This window comes from Trachypithecus francoisi, unplaced genomic scaffold, assembly GCF_009764315.1.
Source record: "Trachypithecus francoisi isolate TF-2019V2 unplaced genomic scaffold, Tfra_2.0 Contig01603, whole genome shotgun sequence".
Lineage (NCBI taxonomy): Eukaryota > Metazoa > Chordata > Mammalia > Primates > Cercopithecidae > Trachypithecus > Trachypithecus francoisi.
Window position 1 is genome coordinate 1,810,149 of NW_022681445.1, and position 21,646 is coordinate 1,831,794.

Below are 21,646 nucleotides of genomic sequence, written 5' to 3' on the forward strand. Positions count from 1 at the left end.
TGTAATCCCAGCACTTTGGGAGGCCGAGATGGGCGGATCACGAGGTCAGGAGATCGAGACCATCCTGGCTAACACGGTGAACCCCGTCTCTACTAAAAAAATACAAAAAATTAGCCGGGCGAGATGGCGGGCGCCTGTAGTCCCAGCTACTCGGAGGCTGAGGCGAGAGAATGGCGTAAACCCAGGAGGCGGAGCTTGCAGTGAGCTGAGATCTGGCCACTGCACTCCAGCCTGGGCGACAGAGCGAGACTCCGTCTCAACAAAAAAAAAAAAAAAAAAAAAAAAGAACTTAAATCTATGCAAACCAGAGGTAGAGTGCTTATCCCCACATCACTTCTCCAGAATAAAAAAGATCACTCGAGTCATAAGTGATTAGTCAAACAGACAGTGAAGAATGCAAATTTAAAACAAAAGTGTTTACTTGTCTGACACTGATTTCCACTGGTTCTCTCTCAATAATTCCTATATCACTTTTTCAACCTATTTGTCCAAGATTCAAATTTTCAAGATTCCCTAAAAGGCAGGTCCTGTGCCAGGAATCTGCTGTGCATGGCACGGCACTGAGCAGACTAGGAATTAACCAAGAATTTTTTTTTTTTTTTTTTTTAAATGGAGTCTCGCTCTATTGCCCAGGCTGGAGTGCAGTGGCGCGATCTCGGCTCACTGCAAGCTCTGCCTCCCAGGTTCACGCCATCCTCCTGCCTCAGCCTCCCGAGTAGCTGGGACTACAGGCGCCCGCCACCACACCCAGCTAACTTTTTTGTATTTTTAGTAGAGACAGGGCTTCACCATGTTAGGCAGGATGGTCTCGATCTCCTGACCTCGTGATCCACCCACCTCGGCCTCCCAAAGTACTGGGATTACAGGCATGAGCCACCATGCCTGGCCAATCATTCTTAAATAAGTTTTCCACAACGAAATCTTGGACATACACTGAATCATTTTATTTGTGTGTTGTTATCCTCTTTGAGGTACTTTTTCTTGTCAAATTTCTTCATTTGTTTGTAATAGCTATTCTGAGTTTTACTCATCAGATGAGCTGTTCCTAACTACTGTAATAGCTCAAATGACTGTTAAGGGTCCAATTGTGTCCCCCAAAAAGACACGTGGAAATCCTAACCCCCGTAACTGTCAATGTGACTACATTTGGAAATAGGGTTAGTGCAGACATAATTAGGTAAAATGAGGTCATGCTGGAGTAGGGCGGGCCCTTAACCCAGTATGATTAGCAGCATCCTGACAAGAGACACCAGAGAGACAGACACACGAGAGAACACCATGTGATGGCGGAGGCAGAGACTGAATGAAGTGCTACAGCTGGAAGTCAGGGAACACCAGGGATTGCCAGCAAACCACCAGAAGCAAGAAACAGACAAGGAAGGTTTCTCTCTTACAGGTTTTAGAGGGAGCATGACTCTGCTGACACCCTGATTTTGGATTAGTAGCCTCCAAACTGTGAGTCAATACATTTTCTGGTTTTATGCCACCAGTTTATGGTACTTTGTGGTACCACTGCCCCTTGGAATCCAGAACTCCCCACCACCACCCGCCAATACCAAAATCCACAGATGCTCAACTCCCCGATATAAGATGGTGTCGTATTTACATAAAACCTATGCACCTCCTCCTGTATACTTTAAATCATCTCTGGATTACTTACAATACCTAATACAATATAAATGCCATATAAATAGCTGTTTGAAGGCCAGCCATGGTGGCTCATGCCTGTAATCCCAGCACTTTGGGAGGCTAAGGTGGGAGGATCACATGAGGCCAGAAGTTCAAGACCAGCCTGGGCAACATGGCGAAACTCCATCTCTATTTCTCTATTTTTAATTTTGTTTTCTTTTTTTGAGATGAGTCTCGCTCTGTCACCCAGGCTGGAGTGCAGTGGCGAAATCTCGGCTCACTACAACGTCCACCTCTTGGGTTCAAGTGGTTCTCGTCCCTCAGCCTCCTAAGTAGCTGGGATTACAGGCGTGCACCAACATGCCTGGCTGATTTTTGTATTTTTTAAATAGAGACAGGGTTTCACCATGTTGGCCAGGCTGGTCTCAAACTCCTGGCCTCAAGTGATCTGCCCACCTCAGCCTCCCAAAGTGGTGGGATTACAGGCGTGAGCCACTGCACCCAGCCCCTCTCTATTTTTTTAAAAAAACGGTTGTTATACTGTATTGTGTTTTATTTATATTATTTTTCAGTTTTTTTTCCCCAAACATTTTCATTCCATGGTTAGTTGAATCTGTGGACGTGAAACCTACAGACACAGAGGGCCAACTGTACAGCAATCCTGAGAAATGAATACAGTAATCAATTCCATTCACTCCTACCATAACACAGACTTCTGTGAAACTCTCCTGGGCCGAACCAGAAATAAACACCTTAACGTGGAGCTGTATATGATTAGAAAGTAATAAATATTAAACATAAACACCAAATGGTACTTCAGGCTTTGTCCACAAGGAGGATATTAATAACCCACCATCCGTATGACATGAGCTTTCAACTGTTTTTCTAGAAGCAATAAGTGACATACCTGTACATAGGTGAATAAGCTTTTCCTGCATGGAGACTAGCTGGTTTTATGTAAACAGTGGACAATCTTCAGGCGCATATTTACCTGGAACATTTGCATCTTCACTTCCATGGATGTCTTCCCGACCCAGCTAACATGACCACTGAACTTAATGTCCTGTTCTGGGCTCAAGCTCTTCTTACACATATCTGCAAAACAGAAGTTAATCGGGGTCTAAATCATACCAAAAATGTTCTGTTCTGTAAATATGCACAATTAGAAATTATGGCTAATTCCACTACATTTCTTTTTTGTCTTCAAAACTAAAATAACTTTTTTGACACGCAGAAGAAATCTACATGTGTTTTTGAAAAACATAGAAAAAGCAAAGAATATAAAAAATAAAACTGGAATCATGCAAAATCCACCTAATTATAATAAATATCTTGGTATATAGCATTCTAGACATTTTCATATGCATATGTACATTAAAATTCCCCATAAAGGGCCGGGTGCGGTGGCTCATGCCTGTAACCCCAGCACTTTGGGAAGCCAAGGCAGGTGGATCACCTGAGGTCAGGAGTTTGAGACCAGCCTGGCCGACAGCCTGAGACCAGACGTGTAATTCCGTCTCTACTAAAAATACAAAAATCAGCTAGGCGAGGTGGCACACGCCTGTAATCCCAGCTACTTGGGAGGCTGAGGCAGGAGGATTGCTTGAACCTGGGAGGCGAAGGTTGCAGTGAGCCGAGATCGTGCCATTGCACTCCAGCCTGGGTGACAAGAACAAAACTCCATCTCAAAAAGAAAAAAAAAATTCCCATAAAAGGTGAGAACTTCCTGTAATCTCAATAATATCTTGCAATTACTAAGAATTCTAAGTATGCATAGAAAATGATATCACTTACCAATCTTATCCACCAGGGCTGTAACTATCGATAAAGGAGACATCTTGGCTGAATGGATTTTGTTGTGCATGTAACAAGTAAGAACTGCAGGAAAACAGTAGTGTACCAAATTTTTAAAAGGCAGAATTATTTCCCAACATTTCAAATTTACTCCCTAAAATCCATTAAAAGTCTTGTCTCGTTTTGAAGACCCAGCCCCCAATATTCCATTGATCATCTTATCCTAGGACCAAACACTTTTATAATTGAAGGATTTGGGAGATCCTCCAATCTGACTGCCCCCTCAATTTTAAGATTGGTGAAGAAATCAAAGCCCGAAGCAAGCCCAGACCCACCAGGCAGCTTGTTACTACTCCACAGAGACTCAGTGCCAAAATCAGAATAAGAACTCAGCACATGAGTTTGCCAGTATCAAACATCTTCAGGAAAGAGAAACAAATCACAAGGACTTGGCTACCTGTTTTCTTCCTGGCTTTGTTCTAATGAATCATGAAACAATTATTTCACTCAGTTATCCCTCCTTCCCCATAGCATCCTTGGCTCCTATGCCACCCTGTGGTTATCTCTATACTTTCCATATTTTAACAAGCATTTATATGTGCCAAGCATGGTTCATGCACCTTACAGATATCAACTCATTTAAAGTTGTATAATTATATGTTGGGCCGGGCGCGGTGGCTCAGCCTGTAATCCCAGCACTTTGGGAGGCGGAGGCAGGTGGATCACGAGGTCAAGAGATCGAGACCATCCTGGCCAACACGGTGAAACCCCGTCTCTACTAAAAATACAAAAATGAGCCGGGTGTGGTGGCGTCCCAGTTACTCAGGAGGCTGAGGCAGGAGAATCACTTGAACCCAGGAGGCAGAGGTTGCAGTGAGCCGAGATTGCACCACGGCACTCCAGCCTGGCAATAGAGTGAGACTGTCTCAAAATTAAAAAAAAAAAATTGTATAATTATATGTTGATTGGCTCCCTGCTTCCCCTATGATCCATTCAAATTTGTATCACAAACTTTCAGGACAAGATATGTGGCTCAATAAATATTTGTTGAGTAACTGTAAATCCTTTCATCTATACACCTGCTAAAGGACGCACTGGGGGAAAGACAGGCTAAAGGCAATAAACTCCATTTAAAAGTCTTTGTCCAGCAAAGAAATCAGATGGCTCCAACCTATGGCAACAGGAGTAGAAATGAAAAGACTATGAGTTAAGAAGAAGGTAAACCTGACAAGACTTGAATAAATTCAGTTTTCTAGCTTGGATAGGTAAGCATGGTGTACTAGTCACTGAAAAAGAGAACACAGACTGGGTACAGTGGCTCATGCCTGTAATCTCACACTTTGAGAGGCCAAGGCAGGAGGATCACTTGAGCCTAGGAGTTCAAGACCAGCCCAGACAACACAGCAGAGACTCCATCTCTACCAAAAACACAAAAGTTAGACAGGTGTGGTGGCACATGCCTGTAGTCCCAGCTACTCAGGAGACAGGTGGAAGGATTGCTTGAGCCCAGAAGGTCAAGGCTGTAGTTAGCCATGATCATGCTGCTACACTCCAGCCTGAACAACAGAGTAAGGCTCTGTCTCAAAATAAAAAGAGAATATAGGAAGAAAAGAATGGGCCATTTTCAATGTGTTAAATTTGAAGAGCCTATGGCACATCCAAATGAAGGTATTGGGCAGGGCACAGTTGTTCACACCTGTAATCCTAGGGCTTTGGAAGGCCATAGCAGAAGGATCACGTGAGCCCAGAGTTTGAGACCAGCCTGGGCAACAGAGTGAGACCCCTGTCTCTACAAAAAACTTTACAAATTAAGCCAGGCATGGTGGCTCAAGCCTGTAATCCCAGCACTTTGGAAGACAGAGGTAGATGGACCACCTGAGCCCAGAAGTTCCAGACCAGCCCAGGCAACATGGTGAGATCCCGTCTCTACAGTAAAATACAAAAATTAGCCAGGCATGGTGGCATGGGCCTGTGGTCCCAGCTACTTGAGAGGCTGAGACGGGAGGATGCTTTAGCCCGAGATGTGGAGGATACAGTGAGCTGTGATCGCACCACTGGACTCCACCCTGGGTGACAGAGTGAGACCGTATTCAAAAAAAACAAAACAAAACAAATTAGCCAGGCATGGTGTAGTGTGCCTATAGTCCCAGTTACTCAGGAGGCTGAGGCAGAAGGAACACTTGAGCCTCCAAGTTCAAGGTTGCAGTAGGCTATGATTTTACCACTGCACTACAGTCTGGGCAACAGAGCGAGACTATCTCTAAAAAAGAAAAATAAATCTAGTAGCTAAGAGGAAAAACTGATTGAAACTCAGAAAAACAGTCCAGAAAATGTAGCTTCATAAGTATTCAGCATACTAATAGCAACTGAAACACTGGGAGTAGATGAGTTTATAGAGAATCTGCAATGTCAACCCAAAAAAGGGCAGAAGGGAAGGGTAGAGAAGAGACGTAATATAAATGTAGTTTTTACCACTGATCGGTACACTTAAAAATGATAAAGATGGGCCAGGCGCGGTGACTCACACCTGTAATCCCAGCACTTTGGGAGGCCGAGGTGGGGGGATCACCTGAGGTCACGAGTTTGAGACCAGCCTGGCCAACATGGCAAAACCCCATCTCTACTAAAAATACAAAAATTAGACAGGCGTTGTAGCAGATGCTTGTAATCCCAGCTACTCGGAAGGCTGAGACAAGAGAATTGCTTGAACTCGAGAGGTGGAGGTTGCAGTGAGCCAAGATGGTGCCACTGCACTCCAGCCTGGGGGGTGACAGAGCGAGACTCTGTCTCAAAAAAATAAAAAATAAAAAATAAAGATGGTAAATTTTATATTTTAACCTCAACTTAAAAAATAGTGCTGGGATCAGTGGCTCACGCCTGTAATCCCACTTTGGGAGGCCGAAGTGGGAAGATCCCTTGAGTCCAGGAGTTTGGGACCAGCCTGGGCAACATGGCAGACTTTGTCTCTACTAAAAATCAAAAAAATTAGCCGGGCATGGTGGTGTGCACCCGTAGTCCCAGCCACTCAGGAGGCTAAGGCAGGAGGACTGCTTGAGCCAGGAGGTCGAGGCTACAGTGAGCTGTGATCACGCCACTGCACTCCAGCCTGGGTGACAGAGTGAAACTCTATCTCAAAAACTAAATAAAAAATTTTAAAAGATTTAACTATTTTCATTGTTAAATTTTAAAATGCCTTAAAATTTAATTAATATGAACAAATTATAAAATTCAAAAGGCCAGGCGCGGTGGCTCATGCCTGTAATCCCAGCACTTTGGGAGGCCAAGGCAAGTGGATCACCTGAGGTCAGGAGTTCGAGACCAGCCTGACCAACATGGTGAAACCCCGTCTCTACTAAGGATACAAAAAATCAGCCGGGTGTGGTGGCGGGTGCCTGTAATCCCAGTTACTTGGGAGGCTGAGGCAGGAGAATCACTTGAACCCGGGAGGTGGAGGATGCAGTGAGCTGAGACTATGCCATTGCACTCTAGCCTGGGCAATAAGAGCGAAACTTCGGCTCAAAAAAAAAATAAACAAAATAAAATAAAATGAATTCAAAAAATAATCATTTTTTGAAAGAGCAGAAGACAAAACCCTGGGGATAACTTACATTTAAGGGATCAACAGAAAAAGAGGAACCTACAAAGGGGACTACAAAAGAGCAGCCAGAGAAGCAGAAGGAAATGTCACCAAAGCCCAAGGGTGGGCTGGATGATATAAGAAGCCACAAAGGGGTCAGGTCAGCCATGAAAAGTATCCATTCAATCATGTAGTAAAGGAGCCAATGGCGAGCTTGGCAAGAGCAGTTTCAATGGCGTGGAGGAGCAGAAGCCAGACGCAGCAGACCGGCAAATATTTAACAACAGGAAGTTAGCATACAGAGGCAATGAGAGCAGGTGATTTTCCCAGTTCTTTTCAAAAAGGGAGCTATGAAATAAGGAAAGAAAGTGTGAGGTTTATAAGAAAAGAGTATTTTTTACTTTTTTTTTTTTTTTTTTTGAGACAGAGTCTCACTCTGTCACCCAGGCTGGAGTGCAGTGGTGCACTCAGTTCACTGCAGCCTCTACCTCCCGGGTTCAAGCCATTCTCCTGCCTCAACCTCCTGAGTAGCTGGGACTACAGGCACACGCCACTATACCTGGCTAATTTTTGTGTTTTCGAGACGGAGTCTCGCTCTGTTGTCCAGGCTGAAGTACAGTGGCACAATCTCAGCTCACTACAACCTCCGCCTCCCAGGTTCAAGCAATTCTCGTGCCTCAGCCTCCCGAGTAGCTGGGATTACAGGCAAGCACCACCATGCCCGGCTACTTTTTGTAGTTTTAGTAGAGATGTGGTTTCACCATGTTGTCCAGGCTGGTCTCGAACTCCTGGCCTCAAGTGATCCACCCACCTCGGCCTCCCAAAGTGCTGGGATTACAGGCGTGATCCACCCTGCCCAGCCTATTTTTCATTTTAAGATGGAAGAAGCTTGAATATGTTTATAACTTGAGGGAAAAGTGAAGTTGAGAAAAGGCTCAGGAAATGATGGAGAAAGCTAAGTGATAAGGCAGTTCCTTGAAGAAATAGAAGGAATAGAATCAAGTGAACAGGTTAAAGAGACTGACCAGGCCAGGCGCAGTGGCTCACGCCTGCAATTCCAGCACTTTGGGAGGCCAAGGCAGGCGGATCACGAGGTCAGGAGATCGAGACCACGGTGAAACCCCGTCTGTACTAAAAATACAAAAAATTAGCCGGGGGCGGTGGCGAGCGCCTGTAGTCCCAGCTACTCAGGAGGCTGAGGCAGGAGAATGGCGTGAACCCGGGAGGCAGAGCTTGCAGTGAGCCGCGATCGCGCCACTGCACTCCAGCCTGGGGGACAGAGCGAGACTCCGTCTCAAAAAAAAAAAAAAAAGAGAGAGACTGGCCATCAATAGCAGTTAATGAGCAAGAAAGAGGGTAGTGGTGGCAGGGGAGTTTGTGTATATACGGACACCTAAGCAAACCAAAGTCAACCAGGATGTAGTGCAGTGGTGTCACCACAGCTCACTGCAGCCTCGACTTCCTGGGCTGAAGCAACCCTCCCGCCTCAGTCTCCTGAGTAGCTGGAACTACTAGTGCATGCCACCACACCCAGCTAATGTTTTGGTTTTTGTAGAGATGGGGACTCACTGTTTCCCAGGCTGGTCTCAAAGTCTTGGCCTCAAGTGATCCTCCTGCCTCGATCTCCCAAAGTGCAAGGATTATAGGTGTGAGCCACTGTGCCCAGCCATGAATTTTTAACTGGGTTCATTTAATCTAGAGAAAAGTAGTTGCTAGGTGTAAGCTTAACAACAAGCTTGTATCTATATTTTAAAAGTCAGGCCGGGCGCGGTGGCTCAAGCCTGTAATCCCAGCACTTTGGGAGGCCGAGGCGGGCGGATCACAAGGTCAGGAGATCGAGACCATCCTAGCTAACACAGTGAAACCCCGTCTCTACTAAAAATACAAAAAACTAGCCGGGCGAGGTGGCGGGCGCCTGTAGTCCCAGCTACTCGGGAGGCTGAGGCAGGAGAATGGCGTGAACCCGGGAGGCGGAGCTTGCAGTGAGCTGAGATCTGGCCAGTGCACTCCAGCTTGGGTGACAGAGCGAGACTCCGTCTCAAAAAAAAAAAAAAAAAAGAGTCAGAGCCGGGCGTGGTGGCTCACAGCTGCAATCCCAGCACTTTGGGAGGCTGAGGCGTGCAGATCACCTGAGGTCAGGAGTTCGAGACCAGCCTGGCCAACATGGTGAAACCCCATCTCTACTAAAAATACAAAAATTAGCCAGATGTGATGGCAGGCACCTGTAATCCCAGCTATTCAGGTTGAGGCAGGAGAATCGCTTGAACCCAGGAGGCAGAGGTTGCAGTGAGCCAAGATCAGACTACTGCACTCCAGGCTGGGCAACAAGTGTGAGACTCTGTCTCAAAAAAAAAAAAAAGAAAAGAAAAAAAAAGGCCAGGCACAGCGGCTCACACCTGTAATCCCAGAACTTTGGGAGGCTGAGGAAAGAGGATCCTTTGAGCCCAGGAGTTCAAGAAAAACCTGGGCAACACAGGGAGACCCCATCTCTATTAAAAAAATAGTTTAATAGTTTTTTAAAAAATATATTAGAACCTTTCTTCAGACCCTTTCCCAACCATTCAGCCCAAATATCATTAGGTGGGAGCAAGTAAGGTAGCCTAGAGTAGGGGCTGCCATCTGAGCAGGGTGAGGAAGACATCCTTACAGAAGGGCTGCAAGAGTGATGGCAGAGCATGTCACAGCTTGAGCACAGTGAAGAGGGTGAGCCTGCAGAGGGGGACCTGGTGTGGGGTACCAGAGGCCAGGTGAGGTGAGGGGAGCATCTGTGATGCCTGAGGGGTGGCAGCCATAGGAAACTGGTCACATACAGGGGAACTGATTAAATAAGTCAATATATTAAGGAGAATGGAGCCAGCTGGAGAAGGGAATACAAATATGGAAAGGAAGGAAATGAGAATGAACCCTGTGGTGTCTAAACTGGAATTGGAGCTATCAGTGCAATCCCATGGTTTTCATACATACATCTGTACAAAGATTTAGAAATAATATATATGTATGTATATGCACATGTATTTCCCAGCTCCTCCGCTAAGAGGGTATGGGAGCAGTGATATCCAGGAGCAATGACCACTCCCAACGCACGTATCTCCATTTCAAAATATCATCCTCCATTTCAAAATATCATTCTCCATTTCAAAATATCATCCTCCACTTCAAAACATCATTCTGCATTTCAAAATATCATCCTCCACCTCAAAATATCATTCTCCATTTCAAAAAAGGGCTCCTTGGAGATGTGGGTGATTCTAGGACTCAGGCAGGGAAAAGTACAAGATGAGCCTAGAATATCTTATTGTGGCCGGGCGCGGTGGCTCAAGCCTGTAATCCCAGCACTTTGGGAGGCCGAGACGGGTGGATCACGAGGTCAGCAGATCGAGACCATCCTGGCTAACATGGTGAAACCCCGTCTCTACTAAAAAATACAAAAAACTAGCCGGGCGAGATGGCGGGCGCCTGTAGTCCCAGCTACTTGGGAGGCTGAGGCAGGAGAATGGCGTGAACCCGGAGGCGGAGCTTGCAGTGAGCTGAGATCCGGCCACTGCACTCCAGCCTGGGCGGCAGAGCTAGACTCCGCCTCAAAAAAAAAAAAAAAAAAAAAAAAAAAAAGAATATCTTATTGTGCCAGGAAGTGAGAAAGTGCTCAAAGAATAATGGGGACACATCAAAGAAAACCACACAGAAGCTAGCCTGAAGGGACTGGGACACTCCTGGGACCATTTGGGCATCAAATAGATGATAGTAACATATTATAGTCCATTCAATGACATAGGAATTCCTGAGTCCATACTGATTTAAAAATAATGAATTGAAAGTCTGATGAAGGTCTCAAAGTTACTTGCCCCCTCCCCCACATAAGGTACTTATTAATTACGAAGGGGAAAAGAGTAACTTTACAGTGAAGAAGAGTGGCAGACATCATTGCCATCCAGTAAGCAAAGCTGATATCATCAGTAACGAGAAATCAAAACCATGTACCACTTGATAGGATGCAACAAGAACAGAGCATCCCTTCTGTGACATTCCTGCCAGAGATGTGTAACCCAAAGCTAATCATGAGGAAGCATCACGCAGACCCAAATTGAGGGACAATACACAAAAGAACCATGTCAAAGTCACGAAAGTCAAAGAAAGATTAAGGAACTAGTCCTGACATGACAATTAAATCAACATATGATTCAGAACTGGATCCTTCTGCTATGAAGGACCACTGGCAAAAGTTGAATGGGACCTGAGGATTAGACAGTATGACACACCAGTGTTAATTTCCTGATTTTTTTATGGCTGTTTGTAGTTATGGAGAAGAATGTCCTTGTTTGTAGGAAAGACATATTCAAATATTTGGGGGTGATGTGGCATCATGTCAGTGACTTATTCTCACATAATTCAGGGACAAAGAAATTTTTTTTTTTTTTTGTGACGGAGTCTCACTCTGTTGCCCAGGCTACAGTGCGGTGGCGTGATCTCAGCTCACTGCAACCTCCACCTCCCAGGTTCAAGTGATTCTCCCACCTCAGCCTCCCAAGTAGCTGGGACTACAGGCACATGCCACCACGCCCGGCTAATTTTTTGTATTTTTAGTACAGACAGAGTTTCACCATGTTAGCCAGGATGGTCTCAATCTCCTGACCTCGTGGTCTGCCCACCTCAGCCTCCCAAAGTGCTGGGATTACAGGCGTGAGCCACTGTGCGTGGCCACAGAAAAATTCTTTACACTGTATTTGCAACTTTTCTGTAAGTTTAAGACTTATTTTTTAAGTTACTAGTAAGAAAGATTATTCAGACTATACCTCCATTAAATAGGAATCTACATTTTTTTTGGAGACAGAGTTTCACTCTTGTTACCCAGGCTGGAGTGCAATGGCACAACCTCGGCTCATCGCAACCTCTGCCTCCCAGGTTCAAGTGATTCTCTTGCCTCAGCCTTCCAAGTAGCTGGGATTATGGCGCCCACCACCACAACTGGCTAATTTTGTATTTTTAGTAGAGACAGGGTTTATCCATGTTGGTCAGGCTGGTCTTGAACTCCCAACCTCAAGTGATCCGCCCGCCTCACCCTCCCAAAGTGCTGGGATTACAGGTATGACCCACCACACCCGGCCGATGTCCTTCTTTTTTTTTGTACTATAGAATATCACCATCTGTGCAGGTTAAAGAATAAAAGAGCCCTTTCCAATCACAGAATTCAATGTATATCTGTAGGTATCTATTAGAAAGACTAAAATAATACCAGTACCTCCCAAGCTGTCAAGATCCTCAAGAATCCTGCCAAATCTGTGAAATAAAGCAAACGGTGAATTAAATGCAAATTATGCTGGTCTCCTTTTAAAAATAAATAATATACTTCAGGGTGATGAAAATGTTCCAAAATCGATTGTAGTGATGGATGCACAACTCTCTAAATGTATCAAGACCATAGAATTGTACACTTTAAACAAGTGAATTGTATGGTGTGTGAATTGTATTTCAACATTGTTATAAAACAAAGAAATAAAAACAAATACATAAAAACAGCACTGTGTTACCTTACGGTGTTTTGAACAGTCAAATATTTCTCTCGTAATTCAGGCTCACTGCCCAAAGGCAAGAGAACTTCAATGTAACTGTCCTTCATTCTCCTAGGAGGCAGTTCATCCTGTGATTTAGCCAAGAAACTATGAAGTAACTTCCTTTCTTCCATTGCCTTCACATGGTCTCTGAGAAGAAAGGATGCAGGATTCATAAAACAAGAGCAGTGCTAGCCCACAATTCTAGTGGTACACAGGCCAGTAAGATACCATCAAAGGAGGAAAAAGAAGGTCTGGGCCTACTTTCACCTTCTCTTCTTTTCCTCCCTTCCCACCCACCACTTGGTGAAATTGATCATTTCCGGTATCATTTCTCAAGCTTAAAAACATACTTAGGCTGGGCACGGTGGCTCACGCCTGTAATCCCAGCACTTTGGGAGGCCAAGGCGGGCAGATCACGAGGTCAGGAGATCGAGACCATCCCGGCTAACATGGTAAAACCCCGTCTCTACTAAAAAATACAAAAAAATTAGCCGGGCGTGGTGGCGGGCGCCTGTAGTCCCGGCTACTCAGGAAGCTGAGGCAGGAGAATGGCGTGAACCCGGGAGTCGGAGCTAGGAGAATGGCGTGAACCCAGGAGTCGGAGCTTGCAGTAAGCCGAGACTGAGCCACTGCACTCCAGCCTGGGCGACAGAGCGAGACTCTGTCTCAAAAAAAAAAAAAAAGAAAAACATACTTAAGGCCAGGTGCCGTGGCTCACGCCTGTAATCCCAGCACTTTGGGAGGCCGAGAGAGGTGGATCACCTGAGGTCAGGGTTCGAGACCAGCCTGGCCAACATGGCAAAACTCCATCTCTACTAAAAATACAAAAAATTAGCCAGGCGTGCTGGTGGGCACCTGTAATCCCAGCTACTTGGGAGGCTGAGGCAGGAGAATTGCTTGAACGCAGGAGGCAGAGGTTGTAGTGAGCCAAGATCACACCACTGCACTCCAGGCTGGGCAACAGAGCAAGACTGTCTCAAAAAAAAAAAAAAACTTAAAAGTGACATAGATATACCCAAATGAGCCATATATTCACCCTTATCAAAAAGTTTACTCAAAGACTAGAATATTTGAAATTAAATTAAAAATTCAGAGACATGGACACAATAGTATATATATAAATATATACGCTAAAGAATGGGTTGGCCACTCTACTTTATATTCCCATTTCTCACCTGACAGTTCTCGGATTCTTTGAGCCCCAGTTCTCTCTCTCTCTCTGCCTTCAATTTCAGGAAAGAGAGACAGAGGAGGGAAAATGGACTATAACCAAAGGAAGTATGGAAGGCAGAACAAAAGGTAAAGAAGAACAGAACATGAAAAGGAGACAGAAAGGGAAGAAAAAGAAGAGAAGATTAAGGTGGAAGAGAAAAGAGAGACAAGAGGATACGGAATGACAATGTTGATAAGAACATTAGCTAAGATTTCTTTCTAAGCTTAACTTATAAAGTATTATTTCCAGAAATGTTTACCCTTCAAAAAATACAGGAGATAGAGGAATGAGTTAAATGACACCAGTAAATCCAGAATGTGGAACATTCTTAAGACAAATGGCTTGGCCTCCTTAAAGTCAAGCTCGTGGGGAAGAATGAGGGAAGGATGACTGTCCATTACTCTAGATTAGGGGAGACTAAAGAGTCATAACCACCAGATGCAACACGCAATCCTTTATTGGATCTTGATGTTTTTTAAACAGCTATAAAAACATTTTTGTTAAAAGGAGTAATCTATTTTTAAAAAATGGTTAACAGTTAAGGAAATATGACTATGGATGAGTAATATACTAGCAAGGAATTGCTGTCAATTTGATTACATGAGAGAATGTCTTATTTGCTGGAGATAAGCGAAGGCTGGTTTATAAAATACTTACTGGAGATACACGCTGAAGTGTCGTGGTATCTATAACTTATTTAGAAATGGTTCAGGCGTATGTGTATATTGGGAAATTTGGCAAAATATTAATAAGTATCAAATCCAGGTGGTGGGTACACAGGTATTCATTCTTTCTACCTTTTAGTAAATTGAAAATTTTCATATAAAGAATTTAAAAATAAGTCATTAATTTCTATACCAACGATAGATTATTATATATCTAGTGATCACTCATGTTTTTTCTATCTCATTTTAGCCTCAAAATTCTGTAAACCAAGAGGGATACGATCCTATTTTACAACAAGGAAATATTGTGAGAAAGATAAAGACAATATGGGAGGCCTAATTTTGAACTGACAAGAAGCAATAAAGGATTCAAGTTGCATGAAACAGAGAAACTAAGAGACTTGGGTTCAAGTCCCAAACCCTGATATTTAATCATTCAATCTCTGAGTTTCAGTTTTATGTGTAAAAAAGGAACAGGAACATATGTCATAAGCACGTCACAAGTTTTCTTATGAGAATCAGTGAGGTAATATACCTAAATGCACTTTGAAAATGCAGAATATACGTAAATCACCTTCTTTCATGACAATGAGGTGTCATCTGATGAGCATGTCGAAATGTTGACCTTCTCCCCCAAGCAAAATACTTCTCAACCTATCTCTAAACACAGGGCTCCCCATACCCACTGGGAGACCATCAACTGAGCCTAAATACAGCCTAATATAATGTGTTGGGGATGAAAAGAACGAATGAAAACAAAGATGCATACCTCCAGTTTGTGGATGCTCCGACTATCTCCCGCAACTTATCTCGAACTGAAACAAACATAGAGAGATCATTCCATGAAACAAAGAAATATGAGAAACGGATTATGGCAATGAGCTCAAGAACTATGAAAAGCAATTCATGCACTCAAAAGATTTAAAGATCCATAGATTTCCATTTAATGCCACAACAAACAGCTCAGGGACAGGATCAAGCCTCTGCTCCCTAAAAACCTGAAAGAACTATACTGTCTCTTTAGTGCACAAATGAATACCTTTATGCCAATCACAGGGTTTATATAAACAAACAAAAAAGAATAACTTCAATTATTCATTTAATGGGGCTGTATCAGTGTTAGCCAATAAGAACCATTATGATGGAGATATGAACAGGATTCCCACCTATCTTCTTTTTTGTTGTTTTTTTTTTGAGACAGAGTCTCGCTCTGTCGCTCAGGCTGGAGTTCAGTGGCACAATCTCGGCTCACTGCAACCTCCACCTCCTGGGTTCAGGTGATTCTCCTGCCTCAGTCACCCCAGTAGCTGGGATTACAGGTGCTGTGCCACCACACCCGGCTAATTTTTGTAGTTTTGTTTTGTTTTGTTTGAGACGGAGTTTCACTCTTGTTGCCCAGCCTGGAGTGCAATAGCATGATCTCAGCTCACTGCAACCTCTGCCTCAAGGGTTCAAGTGATTCTCCTGCCTCAGCCTCCCAGTTAGCTGGGATTACAGGCAGGCACCACCATGCCCGGCTAATTTTGTATTTTTAGTAGAGACGGGGTTTCACTATGTTGGTCAGGCTGGTCTTGAACTCCTGACTTCAGGTGATCCACCTGCCTCGGCCTCCCAAAGTGCTGGGATTACAGGTGTGAGCCACCGTGCCTGGCCCCCATCTATCTTCTTATACGCAGTATTAGATCAAATTACTTAGTTCAGAGACTAATACTAATATCCAAATCTGAGTCTCATTATAATTAATTTCTCATATATTTATAGTCTCCTAGTTGTTAGAAAAGTTTAAGCCAGAAAAACGAAGCAAAGACTTACATCAAGCTAAGGCAAAGAATGCAATTTTAGTTAATGCCACTGCCCAGAAGTGCAAGCGTATGTTAGTGCTTACAAAATTTAAGCTCTTAAAAGAAAAGCTGATACTAATTACCACACACACCATGATTCACATGTATAGGTGAACATGCTAGATGAATAAAGGGAAAATCAATTAGAGAACCAGCAATAATTTGAAACTAAAAGATAAATCTATAGTATTTCAAATACTGTGTTGAGTTCATATGTTTTTCCTAGCACTTCAAAATACATATTCCACTTATAGGAAATTAACTATAGCAATCCTCAGTCCTTCAATAACTAAGTGATCAAAACCAGATATGACTAATATTAACATGCATTTTAACTTTCATGAAAAAAGGTTGATTTTTCTATCAAACAATTATGGATACACCCTAAGTTTGGCATATAATTACAATTAAATGTTACAGAACTGCAAACAACAACCGTTAGTAATTTAGTCTTATTTCTGATTTTTTCCTCCTAAGTGCCTTGAATAAAAGAATGGACAGGGCCGAAGCGGGTGAATCATGAGGTCAGGAGTTCAAGACCAGCCTGGCCAAGATGGTGAAACCCCGACTCTACTAAAAATACAAAAATCAGCCTGGCGTGGTGGGCGCCTGTAATTCCAGCTACTCAGGAGGCTAAGGCAGAGAACTGCTTGAACCTGGGAGGCGGAGGCTGCAGTGAGCCAAGATCACGCCACTGCACTCCAGCCTGGGCGACAGAGTGAGACTTCATCTCAAAAAAAAAAAAAAAAAAAAAAATTGAACAGGCCAGGCACGGTGGCTCACACCTGTAATCCCAGCACTTTGGGAGGCCAAGACAGGCGGATCACTTGAGGCCAGGAGTTGGAGACCAGCCTGGCCAACATGGCGAAACTCCATCTCTCCTAAAAAATACAAAAATTAGTTGGGCGTGGTGTAGCATGCCTGTAATCCCAGCTACTCGGGAGGCTGAGGCAGGAGAATCGCTTGAATCTGGGAGACAGAGGTTGCAGTGAGCCGAGATCCTGCCACTGCACTCCAGCCTGGGCGACAGAGCAAGACTCCATCTCAAAAAAAAAAAAAAAAAAAAAAAGAATGGATAGAAAGTACCTCAAACAGGATATGGACTACTGATGCTCACTGACATAAAATAATTACTGTTAGCTTAGTCAGCGTAAGAAGAGAGGCAAGTACTGAGGGCCAAGAAGGAAAAAATTTTAAATTTATTTACATATATATTTATATACACACATAATATAAATTTATTTGGACCCTTTAAAGAAGCCACAATTTTAATTATAATGAATACTCCTAGTTTAATAAAGACAATCCACAGTTTGCATATCATATTGGTAACTGAAATTAACTTTAATTAAGCATGGACTAACAGGATCCCTCGAACATAACTATGGACTAGGAGTGTTTACTCGGTACAACTAATGGGCCATCTCTCTTTTCCCATGCCTTCAGAACCTACACACAAGAAGTGGAAATCGCTTAACTAAAAGAGCTCAGTCCTCAAGGCTCCCAGGAACAATAGTTCAAAATCTGAATGTGACTTCTACCTGAAGCTATTAATATTATGCAGCTATCCTGGTCATTTTGTCAATGAAATGTTTATGAAAGCTCTACCTTTAATACGCCTCATTTGCTCTAAACTACATTTCTATATACCTTTCAAATAAAAGTAAAACAAGGTTTTTCACCACATAGACATAAAACATAGACACCATGCTTGCCTTCATGAATGTGGAAGATTCCCTGTTTCTTGGGGTTCTGGGGTCCTTGAGTCAGTCCTCTTCCAGGAGTAAGCTGCCCCTTGCCCAAGGCACAAAGCCTATAAAACAAGATAAAACACAGAGTAGTTTCCACGGCTTCTTCCCTGGCAACCTAAAGACCTACCCTCCTCCCAGAGTATCTGGCCATACCACCCTTAGTATATATTGTCTTGCAGGAGTCTGTAGTTGTTTCACAAGTGTATGTATGTTTTCATGAGGCTATTTCATAAATCATTTCTCCTACTAAACATTTCTTGAGAGCAGAGACCAATTAGGTAATTATCTAAAAAATAAATAAAAGATGGCAACTAGGTTTAATGGATTTATTATTGGTCTATTTTATTAGTTTCAGAAGTCCGGCCGGGCGCGGTGGCTCAAGCCTGTAATCCCAGCACTTTGGGAGGCCGAGACGGGCGGATCACGAGGTCAGGAGATCGAGACCATCCTGGCTAACACGGTGAAACCCCGTCTCTACTAAAAATACAAAACTAGCCGGCGAGGTGGCGGGCGCCTGTAGTCCCAGCTACTCGGGAGGCTGAGGCAGGAGAATGGCGTAAACCCGGGAGGCGGAGCTTGCAGTGAGCTGAGATCTGGCCACTGCACTCCAGTCCGGGCGACAGAGCGAGACTCCGCCTCAAAAAAAAAAAAAAAAAAAAGTCCATAATCGATTTGGTAAACAACTGAGCAAATGCATTATGAACAATTTATTCTGTTCTTTATTATCGCACCATATCTCCTCAGTAAATAAGATAAACCCAATTATAAAGTAAACTTTGAACAATCAATTAGCCCTTTCCAGATGCAAAGAAAGTGTTTATTTAACTTATGTAGAAATTTTCTAGAGTCCCAACACAATAAAATAAAAGCTATCTATTGGCCACAGTGGCACAGGCCTGTAATCCCAGCACTTTGGGAGGCTGAGGCAGGTAGACAGGTTGAGCCCAGGAGTTCAAGACCAGCCTCGGCAACATGGCAAAACCCCATCTCTACAAAAAATACAAAAATTAGCCAGATGTGGTGGCATGCACCTGTGGTCCCAGCTACTCAAGAGGCTCAGGTGGGAGGATCACTTGAACCCAGGAGGTCGAGGCTGCAGTGAGCCAAGATTGCACCACTGCACTCCAGTCTAGGCAACAAAGTGAGACCCTACTTCAAAAAAACAAAAAATAAAAGCTGTCTAAATGTGCCTAACCTACTCTCCCAAAATAAGTTGATTTTGGTTCATTACTGCTTAAGTGTTGACTCCTAATTACACAATATTATGTCAGGGGTAGCACACAGGCAACATCACAGATTAATAAACGATCTGTGAGGGCACAGTTGAAAAGGGCAAGGCTCTGAATAGGTCAAGAACCCTGCAGGCCAGGCGTGGTAGCTCACGCCTATAATCCCAGTACTTTGGGAGGCCAAGGTAAGCAGATCACTTGAGGTCAGGAGTTCGAGACCAGCCTGGCCAACATGGTGAAACCCTGTTTATACTAAAAATCCAAAAATTAGCTGGGCGTGGTGGCAGACACCTGTAATCCCAGCTACTTGTGAGGCTGAGGCAGGAGAATCGCTTGAACCCAGGAGACAGAGGTTGCAGTGAGCCGAGAACATGCCACTACACTCCAGCCTGGGCCACAGAGCGAGACCCTGTCTCAAAAAAAAAAAAAAAAAAAAAACAGAACCCCAGATACTGTCACTCATTCTAGTTCAATTTACTAGTAAATTCTCACTACCTAATGTGGGAATAAGCAATGACTAACAACAAAAAAGAGATACTTTTCATTTTCTTTAGAGACCAAGCTACTATAGATTTCTCTTCTGAATGACAGCATTCAGAGAAAGTCTCCCAGTATTTACAGTATTCTGTAAAATCTACATGCAGTTTTGACACTGTGCTGTTAGAACAAATCCTTATCCTTTCACTAAGTCAAATCATCTAATTGCACAGAACACAGAAATATGAGTACATGCTCCTTGGCTAATTGAACTTCTTAGTCACCCAGTTATCTTATTTGGTTGCAACACAACCCCTGCTGGTCCACGAAGACCAAAATTCTTGCTGGAGGATTTGGGATTTTGGATCTCTGTTTATTCTTCAATCATACAGCTAACGAGCCTCTCTCGTATATATTTTAGCTTTACTTTTTCACGAAAAATATTCAATTCCTGTACTTTTGTATGCAGGTAAATATATATATTTTTTTCAGACGGAGTCTCGCTCTGTCACCCAACCTGGAATGCAGTGGTGCGATCTCGGCTCACTGCAAGCTCTGTCTCCCGGGTTCACACCATTCTCCTGCCTCAGCCTCCCAAGTAGCTGGGACTACAGGTGCCCACCAGGCATGGTGGCTCACGCCTGTAATCCTAACACTTTGGGAGGCCGAGGCAGGTGGATCACCTGAGGTCAGAAGTCCGAGACCAGCCTGGCCAACATGGTGAAACCCCATCTCTACTAAAAACATAAAAGTTAGCCAGGCATGGTGGCGCACACCTGCAGTCCCAGCTACTCTGGAGGCTGAGGCAGAATCATTTGAACTCAGGAGGCAGAGGTTGCAGTGAGCTGAAATGGCATCATTGCATTCCAGCCTGAGCAACAGAGCAAGACTCCATCTCAAAAAAGAAACTAGCATTTTACAACTGAATATATCTGGTTTTAAAGAACACAAGAACACACTGGAAAAAGCTAATCCTTTCTATTGCTACGATTAGCTGAAAGAGCAAAAAAAAAAAAATGACCCCCAACGCATTCATAGCAACTATAATAGATACGTTAAATGTATCCAATATAAGAAATGGGATCTGATTCTGAGTGGCTAAATACCCTGAATACACACCACTAACAGGAGCTATATAACCAGTCTCACACATCTGAATAAATACACATATACACAGAAATTGTTTCGTTACACTAAGAAGCAGCATTTTCTGAAGAGGGATGAAAATCATTCCGTCCTGCTTGCGTGAGAGGCAATACAGTATAGGGGTTAAGAGCCCAAAGGCTGGGCACACTGGCTCACGCCTATAATTCCAACACTTTGGGAGGCCAAGGCAGGCATATCACTTAAGGTCAGGAGTTTGAGACCAACCTGGCCAACATGGTGAAACCCCATCTCTACTAAAAATATGAAAATTAGCTGGGCATGGTGGTGGGCACCTGCAGTACCAGCTACTCAGGAGTCTGAGGCAGGAGAATTGCTTCAACCCAGGAGGTGGAAGCTGCAGTGAGCCGAGATTGTGCCACTGCACAGCAAGACTCTGTCTCAAAAAAAAAAAAAAAAAAAAAGAGCCCGATCATGCTGCTTATTAGCTGAGTGACCTTAGACAAGTTACCTAGCCTCCCTGATCCTCAGTTTCCTCATCTGTAAAATGGGGATAATACTACTACCTATCCCATAGGATTGTCAAAAGGATAAGGAATTAACACATATTAAACCCTGAAGGGCATGTCTAGAAGATCATGTCTAATATACTGACAAGTCCTCAAAAAACTCTAGCTATCATTATTCCAGAAAGTCATGCTTCTCCAAAGTCTCCCCTAAAGAGCAAAAGAACCAGGCTGGGCACAATGGCTCACGCCTGTAATCCCAGCACTTTGAGAGGCCAACGTGGGAGGATCACTTGAAACCAGCGTGGGCA

General features: G+C 43.7%; 1 protein-coding gene across 3 annotated transcripts in view; it reads right to left on the reverse strand.

Annotated features, from left to right (window-relative positions):
- ACOT9 (acyl-CoA thioesterase 9) overlaps positions 1 to 21,646 on the reverse strand; it is a 39,700-nt gene that overhangs the window by 14,804 nt on the left and 3,250 nt on the right. For 2 of the 3 annotated variants that reach the window (XM_033195400.1, XM_033195417.1), the window contains exons 2-8: positions 17,984 to 18,081; positions 16,361 to 16,387; positions 15,197 to 15,242; positions 12,526 to 12,696; positions 12,237 to 12,274; positions 3,424 to 3,507; positions 2,621 to 2,724 (exon numbers count right to left, since the gene is read on the reverse strand). In XM_033195400.1, the coding sequence (XP_033051291.1) occupies positions 2,621 to 2,724; positions 3,424 to 3,507; positions 12,237 to 12,274; positions 12,526 to 12,696; positions 15,197 to 15,242; positions 16,361 to 16,387; positions 17,984 to 18,081 (568 nt within the window). The remainder of the gene's footprint in view (positions 1 to 2,620; positions 2,725 to 3,423; positions 3,508 to 12,236; positions 12,275 to 12,525; positions 12,697 to 15,196; positions 15,243 to 16,360; positions 16,388 to 17,983; positions 18,082 to 21,646) is intronic. The other variant, XM_033195408.1, reaches the window with a different exon arrangement.